This window comes from Bactrocera tryoni, chromosome 1 (assembly GCF_016617805.1).
Source record: "Bactrocera tryoni isolate S06 chromosome 1, CSIRO_BtryS06_freeze2, whole genome shotgun sequence".
Taxonomy (NCBI): domain Eukaryota; kingdom Metazoa; phylum Arthropoda; class Insecta; order Diptera; family Tephritidae; genus Bactrocera; species Bactrocera tryoni.
The window spans coordinates 79507276-79521973 of record NC_052499.1 but is presented as its reverse complement, the minus strand read 5'-3'; the positions used below and the strand labels follow the sequence as shown (position 1 = coordinate 79521973).

General features: G+C 38.7%; 2 protein-coding genes across 6 annotated transcripts in view; one reads left to right on the top strand and one right to left on the bottom strand.

The window, feature by feature from the left end:
* The window catches only part of LOC120770540 (forkhead box protein O), a 96061-nt gene that overhangs the window by 61563 nt on the left and 19800 nt on the right, over positions 1-14698 (top strand). For all 5 annotated transcript variants that reach the window (XM_040098118.1, XM_040098125.1, XM_040098108.1 and 2 more), the window contains 6 exons: positions 3012-3304; positions 6856-7077; positions 7430-7595; positions 7684-7945; positions 9765-9883; positions 9983-11111. In XM_040098118.1, the coding sequence (XP_039954052.1) occupies positions 3012-3304; positions 6856-7077; positions 7430-7595; positions 7684-7945; positions 9765-9883; positions 9983-10342 (1422 nt within the window). In that variant the 3' untranslated portion in view covers positions 10343-11111. The remainder of the gene's footprint in view (positions 1-3011; positions 3305-6855; positions 7078-7429; positions 7596-7683; positions 7946-9764; positions 9884-9982; positions 11112-14698) is intronic.
* Positions 12819-13494, bottom strand: LOC120770563 (mitochondrial import receptor subunit TOM20 homolog B-like). The gene has a single exon (XM_040098145.1). It carries the CDS (start codon positions 13410-13412, stop codon positions 12894-12896), a length of 519 nt encoding a protein of 172 aa, XP_039954079.1. The 5' UTR covers positions 13413-13494; the 3' UTR covers positions 12819-12893.

Below are 14698 nucleotides of genomic sequence, written 5' to 3'. Positions count from 1 at the left end.
TTTGGCCACGATTTTAGAGCATTCAGTTATATCCGCAGTTTTATGAAAGCAGTACTAGGGTTGCCACTAGATGCTTCAGTGCGGTATGATCAGCATAGGTTGCCGTCATTGTGGAGTCAGTGTTGACCACTGAAAGGTTTGCTGTATAAAGAATGTTGAGCACAGGGGCGAGTATACCCCGTTGGCGCACGAGCCGGTCTCAAATCCGATTCAGCATCACAGCATCAAACGTGGATCGTCCAATTGTGCAAGTAAGATTTTAGCAGCAAATAATGAGGCATTGGTAGTTTTTCTTTTAGTTTGAATAATAAATCCGGTAACAGACTTTGTCCAATGCTTGGTGGACATCAAGGAATACAGCAGAGCAGTACTTATTATTAAAAAAAATGCCTATTTTTGAGGATTACAAACTTTTCTACTTCCACACTTTTTGAAGACAAAAATTTAATATTTTTTCAGGTTATACGTGATCTCTGATGGCGCTAAAAACAGGTTGTTTATAAAAAAAAAATTCTCGAGAAGATATTGCCGACTTTCGGTCGAAAAAAATTGCGGCGTATTTTAGTTTATCCTACATTTTGGTTTATAATTAGACCGAAAACCCGGAGCACTACATCCATTACATATACAAAAAATGCAGAAAGAATTGCATTGAAAAGTTTAATTTGTGATCGTATGATATATCTTCTAGTAATGTCTCAAGCAAATTTGAAAGATTTAGTTTTAAAGTTTACTCGGCGTTGAAGCTTGTAACTCAGAAACTATTCGAGGTATCGATTTGAAATTGGAGGCGCAATTTTCAAGGGAATAGCCTAAAAAATTAATTTGAAAAAGAAGAAATATATTTTTTTGTTAAATTCGGTTTGAAAGAAATCTTTAGCAACAAAATTTTACAACATTTCTTTCCTTGTCGTCCCAAAGTCTTAACAACATCAGCAACCTCATTACAAACTGACCTTCCCTATCACTCACAGCATTGTTTCAGCCTGACACTTAAAGCTTTAACACGCAGCAAATCCATTACATTACCCACTTTTCAATTTCTACGAACTTCCCCAAAGTCACAAGTCGAAAATTGCCCCACAAACTCACACACAACCGCAACTAACGGCGCTTATATATTTATGTATGTGAGATTGGCACTTAAGCATTTAAATAAATATGATTATATTAAGTGAAAAGGATATAACCGCAAAAAATGTGTGTGTGTAAAAATTTTTTGGAAAACCAAAGTAAACTAAAACCCAAAGGCTAAACCATTAGCACAACCCCATGACGACCTGGGCAACAAACAAAAATTGAGCACGGCAACCGTGACATCAAAAAAGGAGGGGTAAAGTGGAGTACGGGGGTAGTAAAGAAGGTAGTTGGCATAAAGGGGTGTGCAAACGTGCAAAAAGGATGCCGACGCAACTATTGGCAGTGACGCCAAGAAAAAGTTTAGCAAAAAGTAAAATTAAGTTATACTTACTTTTTTAGAGTGACGCATACATACATAAACACAGATTGATATATATGCACATGCATACATACATACAGAAAATTACGTGCATATACGCCCACGCAGTCTGCGGCATGATGCGTCTCCGCGCCACACCGCATTTAGTGGGGAAGAAGGGGTGGAGCGCGCGGTGTCTATATATACATATATATATATTTATACATGTAGTGAACGAGTGAAGCTGGAGCGATGGCGGCGCATCCTTCGTAACACGGCGATAAAAGGCGCCAGACCGTCGCTCAATGCCGTGTTTGCTGGCGCGTCATCAACGAGTTTGCTAGTTTGGTTTGTTTTACTGTCGTTTTAGAAATTTTTTCTGCACACCGTTTGCTGACAGCAATTTTTTTTTGCTAAGCTGTCGTTATTCTACTACCTTTTTCTTACACGTTGCTCCTGTTGGCGTTGGCGTTCTTGCTTTTTTTCTGCGTGATTTGCTTAGTTGCCTTGTCGGCGGAAATACAAACGCACATGTAAGTCATGCATGGCTGGCAAAACATCTATGCATGCGTGTGTGAGTGTATAACTGTGATTGTGCGACATATTCATTGAGCAGGTGAAATGGTGTTGGTGTGACGCCGTTTTCATAATACAAAACACATACTTATGCGATGTATGGCGCATATGCTTCATATAAGTCTGTTTTGAGTCCCTCGCACCTTGTGTATTTAGATGATGGCGCTTTTTACATGCTCAATTTGTATGTGCTCAATAACTGATCTCGGTTACGCGCCGAACGCCAGCGCCACACCTCGCGTCCTATATGCTTTGCTGCTGTCAGCCCACATCCAACGCGCGCTGACAGGTCCTTGCCGCACAGTATTTATGGTTTATGTCATAAAATATGAATTGACAGTTCAAATGTTCAAATGCGAGCAGCAACAAAAAGAAGCGATGAGCAGAAGCAGAGACAATGGCTTTGAATGGCACTGCGTGCGCTACGACAGTCCAATTAGCGCAGCAGAAGCGTGGCGTTCCTTGGGGTTTCTCGCAAGAAAAGCGATAAAAATGTCGGCAGACTATCGAAATGTCTTCGTCGCATGGCGGGCAGAGCGTGGCTGGTTGGGGTGGTTGAATAGAAATCGCTGAATGGCAGACAATGACTGGAATGTTGTCGCAGCGCAGCGCTTTCAATTGCTTACAAATTGTTACATCAGCAATGATATATGAAAATGAGGACAACTAACCGTGGCGGGTGGCGGGCAAACCAAAGTCTCGCCAAATGTTATGAATGTGCCGATGTAGAGGGGGATTGCCAGCACAGCATGAAGGAGCTACAATTGTGCTTGTTCCAACTGATTTTTTGCGCAATAATTGCGCGACAATAGCAAATTTTTATAACGGTTTCTTTGACTTAAATTGTGGCAAGTTCAAAAATGCCAGCGCTTACATCACTTTAATATGATGCTTTCAAATCTACGCTGTAATATTGAAAAACAATAATGAATTGTATATATATTTTTACATAGTTCTGCCATAAATAATCTTTATTCCTGCTTTCTGCTCATTTCAGAACTCCATACGTCACAATCTCTCGCTGCACAATCGTTTCATGCGCGTACAAAACGAAGGCACTGGCAAATCCTCTTGGTGGATGCTGAATCCCGATGCCAAACCCGGCAAATCGGTGCGTCGGCGTGCCGCCTCTATGGAAACGTCACGCTACGAAAAACGTCGGGGGCGCGCCAAAAAGCGTGTGGAGGCTTTACGTCAGGCGGGCATAACGGGTCTCAACGATGCCACACCGTCGCCTAGTAGTAGTGTTAGCGAAGGTTTAGATCACTTCTCGGAGAGTCCATTGCACAGGTAACTATTGACTTCGAAATATCTTCTTGCGTTTTACTTAATTTATACAAAAATAACAAATATTAGAGTAAAAAAAATACAAGCATTTGTATGTCTATAGCTGCCAAAGAAGTATTTAGCATTCATAAGCGCTTCGTTGCTTTCTAGAATAGCTTTTGGATACATTTCTTATCTAGATATTTTATGCCTTAGTAAAGAAATTGTATGTGCACGACTGCAAAGTCATTAAAGGGAAATATCAATTTTTTGGTTTGTTTGTTTTTATATTTATTTTTATAGTTACATTATATAGCAATAATGAATTCTGATTCCTTGAACATATTCAACATAATTGAAAAGCAAACTTGTGCTTTATAGAATTATTTATATGTGCATGTTAAAAAGTAAGATATTTTCATCAAATATTTTGATAAATTAAGTCTGTTAATAATTTATATGCTTACCTTTATTAATTTTGACTTTATTCAGTCGAGATGACATCAGTGCAACCAAAGATTTCAGCGTTGACTTCTTTCTCATTGTATTGCTGTTTTTAACTCTTTTTATGTAGTAAACTTGCGTCCATATTTAAAAACTCGCGCAGATAATATTTCCCACAGATACTCGATAGGATTTTAATTCCGACTTTTTGCTGGCAACACCGAAAATGAAATTTTTCTGAACTCTAAACATTTTTTTAGTAAGAGTTGCAATATGGTTCGGTTCATTGACTTGCTTGAAAGTCCAATTATTCTCGTATAATTGCCCCGAAGATTACATTAATTTACTATCGAACAATTCTAAATTCATTGGTGCATTCACTTTTTTTGATTTTGTTGATATATAGCATACTGAAGTTTTTCTTTCATAAAAAAAGCTGCCTACGAAAAAGAACCCACGCCGTGTACTCGACAGAGGCAAGTACGCCGAGAGTTTTGTATATGGTGCCAATATTTTTTATAACCATCTAGTCCATCGAAAATTAACTGTTTTCGTCGCTGAACACCACGCTTCGCCACTATTCATACCACAATCGGTACTTATATACAAATACTAAACGAGCGCTTATATGTCTGGGCAAAAGGTCTGGTTGTGGTACCATAGAAAGGTGTTTAATGTTAAGCTTTTGATGTATAACTTGTCAAATTCTCATTCTTGTTACATTTAAACCCAAATGACGTTATTTTCTGAACGTGTCATTCGATAAACGAGCACATGGGGTTGAATTTGACGTTTGGGTCTACTTTGTTTTTTTCTACCAATGCGTTGATTAGTACCATACTTTGAAGGTTTTATTTATTTCTATGAACGTTTAGTAATGTACAAATTTCGTTTATTTCCATACCGCTTTCATGCAAACCTAGTGCTCGTCCCTGCCCAAGCGCCGAAAGGTTTCTTCCTCGCGGCATACTTGATCCGAAACAATTTACTAGATTTTTTTTTTAATTTTAGATTAATATCGGGTAGGTATTAGTTCTTAACGCATCTCTAACAAAGCACAATCGACAAAGGTTCTCGTGCATTTATAAATATTTATACCCTGAATAGGGTATATTAAGTTTGCCACGAAGTTTGTAGCACCCAGAAGGAAGCGTTGGAGACCCTATAAATGATCAGTATGTTGTGCTGAGTCGATTTAGCCATGTCTGTCTGTCTGTCTGTCCGTCTCTCTGTATATATACGAACTAATCCCTCAGTTTTTAAGATATTGTTCTGAAATTTTGTAAACGTCATTTTCTATTCAAGAGCTGCTCATTTGTCGGAACTGCCGATATCGGACCACTATAACATATAGCTGCCATATAAACTGAACGATCGGAATCAAGTTCTTGTATGGAAAACTTTCACATTTGATAATGTATCTTCACCAAATTTGGTATAGATTATTTTCTAAGGCAACAATGTAATCTCCGAAGAAATTGTTCAGATCGGCTTACTATAGCATATATGTAGCTTCCATACAAACTGAACACATAGTTACTAAAAGAAACATACCTGTGCAGGGTATATTAGCTTCGTTGCAGCCGAAGTTAACATTTTTACTCGTTTCTGTTATATTCGAAATACAATGCACATATAATTTCTTTACTAAGGAATTTTTGATAAATGCATATTTTAAGCTTTTTTGTTGTGTGCTATCAGTATAGTTTCCTTCTAAAAACTATTTATTTTATTATAAACTCTACCAAAATTTAGCATGTTCCTTTAAGTAGTTTTATCTAGATACAAAGCAGCACAATTTAAATAGCTAACTAACTAGAAACATATTTCAGAAGTTCTTAGTATAATTATATAACTATAATATTATAATTAAAGAAACAGTTCAATACTACTATGTGGTTTTTTTCTTTTGTTTTTAATTTTCTGTTCATAAATTAAAAATTCTTAATTTATCCTGCAAAAAAAGTCGTCCAGCTCCAATACACTTGTGCCAACATTTTTCCAATCCTCGTAACAATTGTTAAATTCAAGTTCTGAAATAGTTTTTTATGGGCGTAGCGATTGACGTTTAATATCTTCATTTAACTTTTGCCGAAGCGGTCACTTGAGTTTGCTGAACAGCCAGAAGTCAAACTGAGCTAAGTCGGGCGAACACAGACGTATTGTTTGTGGCTTAGCGGTAATCTAAACCACGCTTTAATGGTAAGATGTGGGTTTGTTGTCATCGAAGTCATCTAACGGCAGGCCTAGGGAGCGTGCTCTTTCTATGGCTTCAAACTAAAAGGATGAAATATAGTCCGTTGTTCATATACAATATTTGGACTGTCATTTCTGGATAAGTAGGATTCTGCTACAGTTTCCAGAACGTAGTTGGGCAACGCTCACTTTAAATTCTCGCGGCAACTTGAGATATTCGCCTGCAAGGGCTCGTTACTCCATGCTGCCCTACTGGGTCCGTCGTCTTCGGTGCTTCTATGATATGATATGATATAAATTGTTACATATTTCATTCGAAGATTAGGTTTATCCTTAGTTTTCTTTATAACGGACTCCCCTGCCGGTTATAATATGCGGGAATACCGTTTTACCGTGCAAACGGTCAACTATCCTTTTTATTTTGGATCGCATTGAGATTTGAGATTAGAAAAATACAATTAGAAAATATATACACAATTTTGTTAGATATTTTTGAAAAACCGTTTTCAAATTGGGCCTAAGATCACTGATTGTGGGTCGAAAATAGATTTGTTTGTGGTATATTTTAAATTATTTATTTATAATTTTTTTTGCTATTAATTTTTATTATAAATTTAGGATTTCAAAATCTTTATAATTTTGCATAAAACCCTCAACTCAATAATTGAAATTCTCTCGACATTATTATAAATTTAGAACGCATTTTGAAAATATCGTATATATACAATCTTTAAGCAATAGTTGCCACATTTCATAGCTAAACTGCACTTCATACCTTATTTGCACATTTTAAAAAGTTATCTTTAAATTATCCTTATTATCTTCACATTTAATTATTATTTTTTTTAACTCCAATTTTTGTTTGCATTTCTGTTTTTTGTATATTTTCATTTCGGCTGTGATTTCTTATTGGTTTGTTTGCGATGATTTTGAAGTGGCAACTTCCAATTGTCGCCGGATTTCCGACAACGCGCCTCATCGAATGCCAGCTCCTGCGGACGCCTGAGTCCGATACCAGCACTCATAGGACTTGAGCCAGATTGGAGTTTTGGCGGCGATTACACAAGCACAAGCATAACGCCAGCACAGGCAGCCTCAATGGAGCAACTCGCTGGCTCAATTGCGGAGGTCAAACTGCCAAAGGATATTCTACAAGGGTCAGTGACCATATTTTCAGTTCCCTCTCTTATTTGTGTAAACCGATGTGATTTTTATTATTTCAGTATGTTTTTATTTGATTTTGTATTTTTGTGCGTGTATGAGTTGCAGTAGCGTGCAAAATGCAAATTTTTGTTTCTCAAACTATTTTAGTTTGCATTTGAATTGAGAATTCTGTGTGCGTTAGTAGTTGCTTGCAAGCATGTGTGTGTGTGTGCGTTATGCATGTGTGTATATGTAGTGGTGTTTACTGCACTTTCAGCTTTTATCAAGCCATTCAGTCCGCAGATAAATAAAGTGAAATTTTTTGTCTCTTCTTTTTACCACTAAACGGTCATACGGTTGGAGTAGGTTTAGCGCTGCCTCCGGCATACCCACGCAGCCGCCACCGCCATACCAGGCGCCACAGACGTACGGCCTGAACGGACCGGTCGTCTCGCAGGGCTACAGCCTGCAGGCACAACAATGCCTGTTGCATCGCTCGCTGACGTGCAGCTGCTTGCACAACTCACGCGACGTAAGCCCACCTTTTATTTTACAGTACTTAAATGTTGTCTTAAAATTTCTTTTTATTTACTTTTTTTCCTGTTTCTTTATGCGTGCAGGGTCTGTCGCCAAATTCAGTCACCACAACCATGTCACCCGCCTATCCGAACAGCGAGCCGTCGTCGGACTCCTTGAACACTTACAGTAATGTGGTCTTGGACGCCGCCAATGCCGCTGGCGTTGCGAATGATAACGGTGCTAGCTTAATGGTGCAGCAACAGCAACAACAGCAACAGCAGCAACAACAACAACATCAACAGCAACAACAACAGCGACAACAGCAGCAACAACAACAACAGTCACTTAACACAAATTTGGAAGGTAAATCGCTAATTGCTTGATCAAACGAAGTCTTTCAGGAAATGAAAACGGCGAAACCGTCTGAAACTGTTAATTTCAGTATTTACATAGTTTAAATAAATAAGCAACTTTAAAAATACCAATTCTTAAACGATATCTAACATATGATAAACGTTCGTTTAAAGTTGCGCCGGGCCTAACTCACATTTTGCTTATTCAAACTCTTTAATAGTTTGGCACTTCCTCCGAAAGCTGTCTGGTATATCTATTGAAATGTAAATTTTATTAAAGTTTGTTGAGTAATTTCTATTTTTAGACCTAACATAAACGTTTAGGTGTCAATTCGATTACATTATGTAGCATAGTTGCCAGGGCGGGTGAAGTTTCGATTTTAACAATTTTCCAACTTTTCGATATCAGTTCAGTGGTAAGATTAGTCGTTTGCCACAGCCTAGGCGAACTCTCTTTTCGTGAAATCCGAGAAGAAAAGATATTGTTGGGGCTCGCTTTTTTCACTTCTTCCCTGCAAGGAACTTGACACTTTCCCTCCACTAAGTCCACAGTCACCATATCCACTAACTGAACGAAGGAGCTCAGACTATATCTTAATATCACAGTCGATGGCGCTAAAATTGCGACTGTCAAAAAGCCTAAAATTTTAGGTCTTACACATGACAGTCTTCACTTCTCATACGATAATGATTCTTGCCTAAATACCGAGCTGCAACAAAATCGTTAAGTCCCTAGCCGGCAGCTCATGGAGAAAGTGTAGAGAAACATTGCTGACAAGAAACAAGGCAATCGACTGAACTTTAAAAACTGTGCTGCACCGGTATGGTCGGCTTGATGAAGTGAAACGGGGGCGAAAATGCTTCAGACGTGCTTAAGTCCAGCACTTCGTACCATTAAACGATAATTCTTGGTGTCTCCTGTCAAATACCTACGCAGTCAAGCCTACATGCCTTGCTCAAGGAACACAAATCTTTGCAGTCGTCTGCTTTAAGTGGAGCCGGTTCTGGGAGACTCCAGATGTCTTTCTTTAATTACGTCGGCGAAATCGAACAAAACGCCGATTAGACTACGGACGCCTTAAACTTTAAAATCACACTGACGGTCATTCACAGTGAAGCTACCTTCATCGACTCCCTCCATGTGAATGGCATATTTGGAGACAAACCACCATCCACTGCAGCCGAGAGCTCCAGTTTCCCCGAGATTCTAGAGCCACCCTCGCGTAATTTCATTCTACGTACTATAGCAGCCAACCCCTGGTCACCAGTACAGCGCAGTATGGAAGCTTAACTGGTAGTAGTTTGGGCTACGAGGTCTGACCGGAGGCTTATTTCTGGTACCACGGGGAGCAGGCGCCCTTGAAGTTTGCTCCAATCTGTTCATGCGGACTGAACCCTCGGGGAATATCGTGGTGGATGTGGTTAAAACCCAAATGCGGGAAGAACGGATACCTTGTCAGTTGAATGAGGAGTTGCATTGCAACCGGTTGTCGGACACAAAGTACGACAGAGGTATTAGTTGGGTCTCGAACACTACCCAGGTGGATAGTGTGTCCATTCCATACTGCCAATTGATACTGAAAATGCCTGGAACTGTACTCATCCAACACCCCCCACCTTGGACCCCGTCGAAAAAGCACGTTTTCTGTTTTTAAAAGCAAAAGGGTACTAGATAACCGCTACAACAACAATTTTAACAACTTAAGTTACACTATTCAAGACTCGATCGACAAAAACCTCAAACTTCGAAGATTTTTATACACAAACTACTAAACTTCTCTAAAATAATATTCTTTTCCCTAATTATACGCTTTATTTTGTTTCGGCAGACAATAACTGCGCATCGACGCTCATCGGTCAGTGCATGGAGGCGCTCAACAATGAGCCACAAATTGACGAATTTACATTGGACAGCTTTCAACCTGGTCTCGACTGCAATCTCGAGGAGGTGAGTAACAGTGTAATAAATACCAAATAAATTTCCTTTAAAGTCAAGCGCTTTGCATCATATTTCAAACTTCCCATCACTCTATTTTACCCTCCACAGTTGATCCGGCAGGAGATGAGCATTGACGGCATGTTAGACATCAATATACCGTTCACCGCTGACCCCACAAGTGTTGCCAACGATACGGCGAATTTGGTTAATAGCGCCCTCGGCGGAGCGAATAATACGCACCAACAACAACAACAGCTGAATCAGTTGCAGGCTCAGTTACCCCAGCAACAGCAGCAGCAATTGATGCCATCACTGTTGAATAGTATCGCTAGCAATAACAACAACAACAATAATAACAATAGTAACATGTTAGAGTTGCCAACCGCCACACCGACGCAAACAAATCTGAACGCACGCGTACAATACTCACAAGCGAGCGTTGTGACGCCACCATCCTGGGTGCACTAGAGCGGTGCGTGTGCATGGCGAGCGGCTGTTAGTGCGCGCAATGTGGAGTAAATTAGTTATAACTATAACAACAACAACATTATTAGCTAAATAGAGTGGTAATCTAATCGGTGGATTTTGTAAACACTAGCAAATGAGAAGTAAAAGAGCATACTAATAACGAGTAATTGGTAGCGATTGCCCGCCAAACCCGAGTGTAAACGAGGTGCAGCATGGCGAATGACCCACTGCTGAGGTGGAGGTGACATTCAATATGCAACATAGTGTACATAAATACATATGTACGTTTAATGTAAAATGATCTGCGCCGCAAGTTGGGCAGTCTGGTAGCGCCATGCCAATTCAACACTAGAGTTATGTACTTGAATACATACATACATATATATATATATATATACTACATACACATATAGCAATCGGTAGTTGACGAAATGATTTAATCTATAACCTAACTGTAAAAATAATGCCAACGAATTGCTTTCTACCTTCTATCCACATTACAACAAAAATCAGTTTACAAATAAAAACTGAGTATAAATATAAAAACAACAATAAAAAAATAAAATGAAAAAAATAATTACAGCAAAAAGCAAAAACAAAAACAACGGTCATATGAAATAAGCTTAAACATTGGTTGGATAACAACAAAAAAAATATGAGTAAAACAAAAACAAAACAAGGACAATAGCGACATTGGAAACGGATTAGAGCTAACCAACTGCTAGTATAATTGCCAGTGAGCGGATAGCATACAGACTTTATATGGAAAGTGAGTACTCTAGAAAATTAGATTATTTTAGCTTAGATAACATATATTTGTATATATGGTTATTTTAAGAGCTCCAAGAGGAGTAGTCATGCTTTAGTATGCCTGCGCTAGACGCGAATTTTAACAGACTCTTCGGCCTAACTATCGATTCATCCTCCAGTGTATCATACCGTGGGGAGCGTACTCTTGCCAATGTGGGACAAGTGTGACAGTATTCTCGATCTGTCAGCACCATCCTGCGAGCGTGCGTGACCACCAGACATTGACTAGTTAGTATTCCCATCAAGGTCCTACAGTCTCTTCTATCGACTGCCAATAGGAATTTTGTGTACTTCCTGTCTACCGTTTTGTACATGACTTTTGCAATCTTGCGCTTAGAAATCAGCTCCGCGGCTTTTGCAATAGCAAAGACCTCAGCTTGAAATATATGTACTGCAGTGGTCCGGCTACGTAAACTTATACCTAACCCTGGACAGTATATTCCCGAATAAACTCATCGTCCATTTTCAAGTCATCCGTAAAAATGTTTAATGTGTTGCGAGTAGTTAACATACGTTTACGACAATGGTCTCTTTCTACGTTTAATGCAAACTTTCCTTTTTCAGTTGAAAAGTGGGGTCATGCCCAACCACCATTACCCACCGAGCTATGCCTGAGGTTTTATATGTAAATTCTGCAGCAGCCAGTAGTCGTCCCGTCGATTTTGCTGCGCAGTTTTCAGCGAAGAAGTCTGTAGATGGCAGCTTTTGTACAAATTCAAGAGCCGCCATTGGATTTGTCCTTAAAGCTCTCATTATGCAAAGCGCAGCTTACGTTATTACTTTGCTTGGAGCTGTCAAATATTAATTCAAAGTGCTTGAAAGTCGATCAAGCAATAAAGTTAGTTCACTTGCTGAAATCGCTTCATATTTAACTGTGAATAACGGGTACTGAATCGAAAACCTTTAAAGCTGGAGTATTCTTTTCCAGTCGGACAACACAAGCTAGCCAGCGCAGCCGCTGTTTCTTGATTCGCTGAACTCTGTGTCTATCGCCGTACATCTCGTACAGCTCATCATTCCATCGGCCATAAATCTTCTGCAAAAATCTTTCTCTCGAACACTCCTAAAACCGACACTTTAGATGATGTCATTGTCCATGTCTCGGCACCATATAGCAGAAGGGGAATGATGAGGGACTTGTAGAGTTTGGTCTTTGTTCGTCGAGAAAGGACTTTACTTTTCAATTTTCTACTCAGTCCAAAGTATCGCCCATTGGCAAGAATGATTCTGCGTTGGATTTCGATGCTGATATTGTTGATGGTGTTGTTGCTGGTTCTAAGATAGACGAATTTATCTACGACTTCAAAGTTACGACTGTCAATATGTGACGTGCGAGCCAAGTCGTGAATACATTGACTGCTTGTTTGGATGACAGAAGATATTTCGTGATTATACCGCTTATATGAGGTATCTGCTTACTCTTCTGTATTGAACGCAATATCATTGCTGTAGCCATCTCTTAAATATTTCACAAGAAAGCAGCGCTCAAGAATATCGTATTGAGAAATGTTAAGAAGAAGACAACTATTATACCATATCTAAATATAGTTAGTCTGGGAGGATTTACTGCTAATACCAGATCCCTTTGAAGCTCCAAATATTATGTTTTTCGTCTTACTTTAAAATTTATTATAATTTTATACAAATATAAAGTATATACAATGCTCTCACAACAACATATACAAGCGTTATAATTGTATAATCGAACCAAATATACACACATACACATACGACGACACAACTATTCCAGATCATCAATCAAAATCGTACTCGGCGAACCGTCAACATAACAAACCGGTTTATCCGCACTGTCAATGGAATTGGCGCTACCTATTTTGGGTATGCCATTCATTTCGGCATTGGCGCGATTACTGAATTCCTGCAGCTTAATAATCAGCATAGCGAATACTTGCGGCGAAAGTGTGGCTTGAAAGAAGCCCAGTATACGCGTCGGCTGTTCGCACACACCCAAAGCATTAACGAAGTGCACCACACCATTCTCGAATTCACCACGTCCAATTAGTGTTTCACCCAAATTGATTTCCTGTGCGAAATAGCGCTGCAATGCTTCGTAATCATTCAGACTTGCATTTCGTACCGCATTCTGATATTTACGTTGGCGCCGTCGACGCTCGTGTACTTTCATTTTGTATTCGGGATCGGCGCGTCGTTTCCGGTCGAAATAGATGCAATAGCCGAGAAAAAGTGTGCCCGCAACACCGGCTGCTATGCCAACTGTCGTTTTGTTGAGCGTATTCATACGAAAGCGATTTCACAATTTTATAAAAATATACAAATAAAAATATTTTGAAATTAATTTGATTGGCAATAAAAATTTTGACTTCTTCTAGCTTACTCTGACTCATGATATAAATTGTTTTGAAGTGTGGTTTCTTTTACTTGAAAAATTTTGTCAGTGTACGGTGACAGAAATGCGATGTTGCCACCATTTGAGTATATAATGTGTGAAGTTTGCGTTACTTATAAGTTGGAAAGTTTTTAGTAAATTTTTTGAGACTCGGGATGATTATATGAGGGCTAAGAGAAGTATTGATCCGATTCAACACATTTTTGATACACAGAGTTACTATTTTCACGAAAGGATTTCCATTGAATTTTAATTGTATTTGCTATACATTGGCCGATATTTTCGATCAAAAGTCAACTATAGATACTGAAGTCTACATATTCAGCACCTTAGGAGATATATATCATATTAAAGTCAAAGAAATGAGTATCTAACTTATGTTAGAAGCTTTCATAGAGCTCTCACTTCAAAGTTTTTATTCCACAAAAAAAATTCCTTCAGTTATCTTAAAAGAAAATCTTTCTTCTCGCTGACTGCTCCAACCAAATTATGCATGGAGGTGATGAAATAAAAATGAGAATTACTAAGAACGCAAAGCATTATTATAATTGTATGCGTATAATTGCCCACAAATTTTTATTGCGATTTCTTCCTTTCGTTGAATGGCTTCAAATACACACACTAACTCACGTTGACAACTTAATATATATGCTTAAACCCTGAAGTAAAAACAGCTGATTACAAACTACTTTTCGACTAGTGTGAAACGGAAGCCGAACTACTCCTCTGAACATATTTTTTCGATACGAACGATTCATATCTTTTGCCTACTGATGGTGATTTTGGTTAGAAATTTGCCGGTTTTATACGGACCAAACAGATCTGTAACGGACTAGTTCAACTTAATTACAAAGAAACACATTTTAGATAGATTTTGTTCAGATTATGTGTGTTTATTGTGGTAAAGCTGATTCGGTGTAGCAATTATGCTTTCTTAAGAGTATACTAAAGGGTGATCCTTTTAGAGGTTCCCTACATTAAACTAAACCTCAACTTTATTTTGCAATGTTTATTATCATTGAAAAAATATATTATTTGGTATTTATTGTTGGAAGATTATCTCTTTCAAATGGTGGCCGCGGCTAACGCAGTCATCCATAATGGTCCATCCGTTGAGTCCAATTTTCGATGACTCGTCCGAGTATTTCGACTGGTAACTGGCGAATGGAACGCGTGAT

Excerpts from the sequence above, each read along its gene's own strand:
- LOC120770563 (XM_040098145.1), bottom strand. The coding sequence starts at position 13,412 with ATGAATACGCTCAACAAAACGACAGTTGGCATAGCAGCCGGTGTTGCG.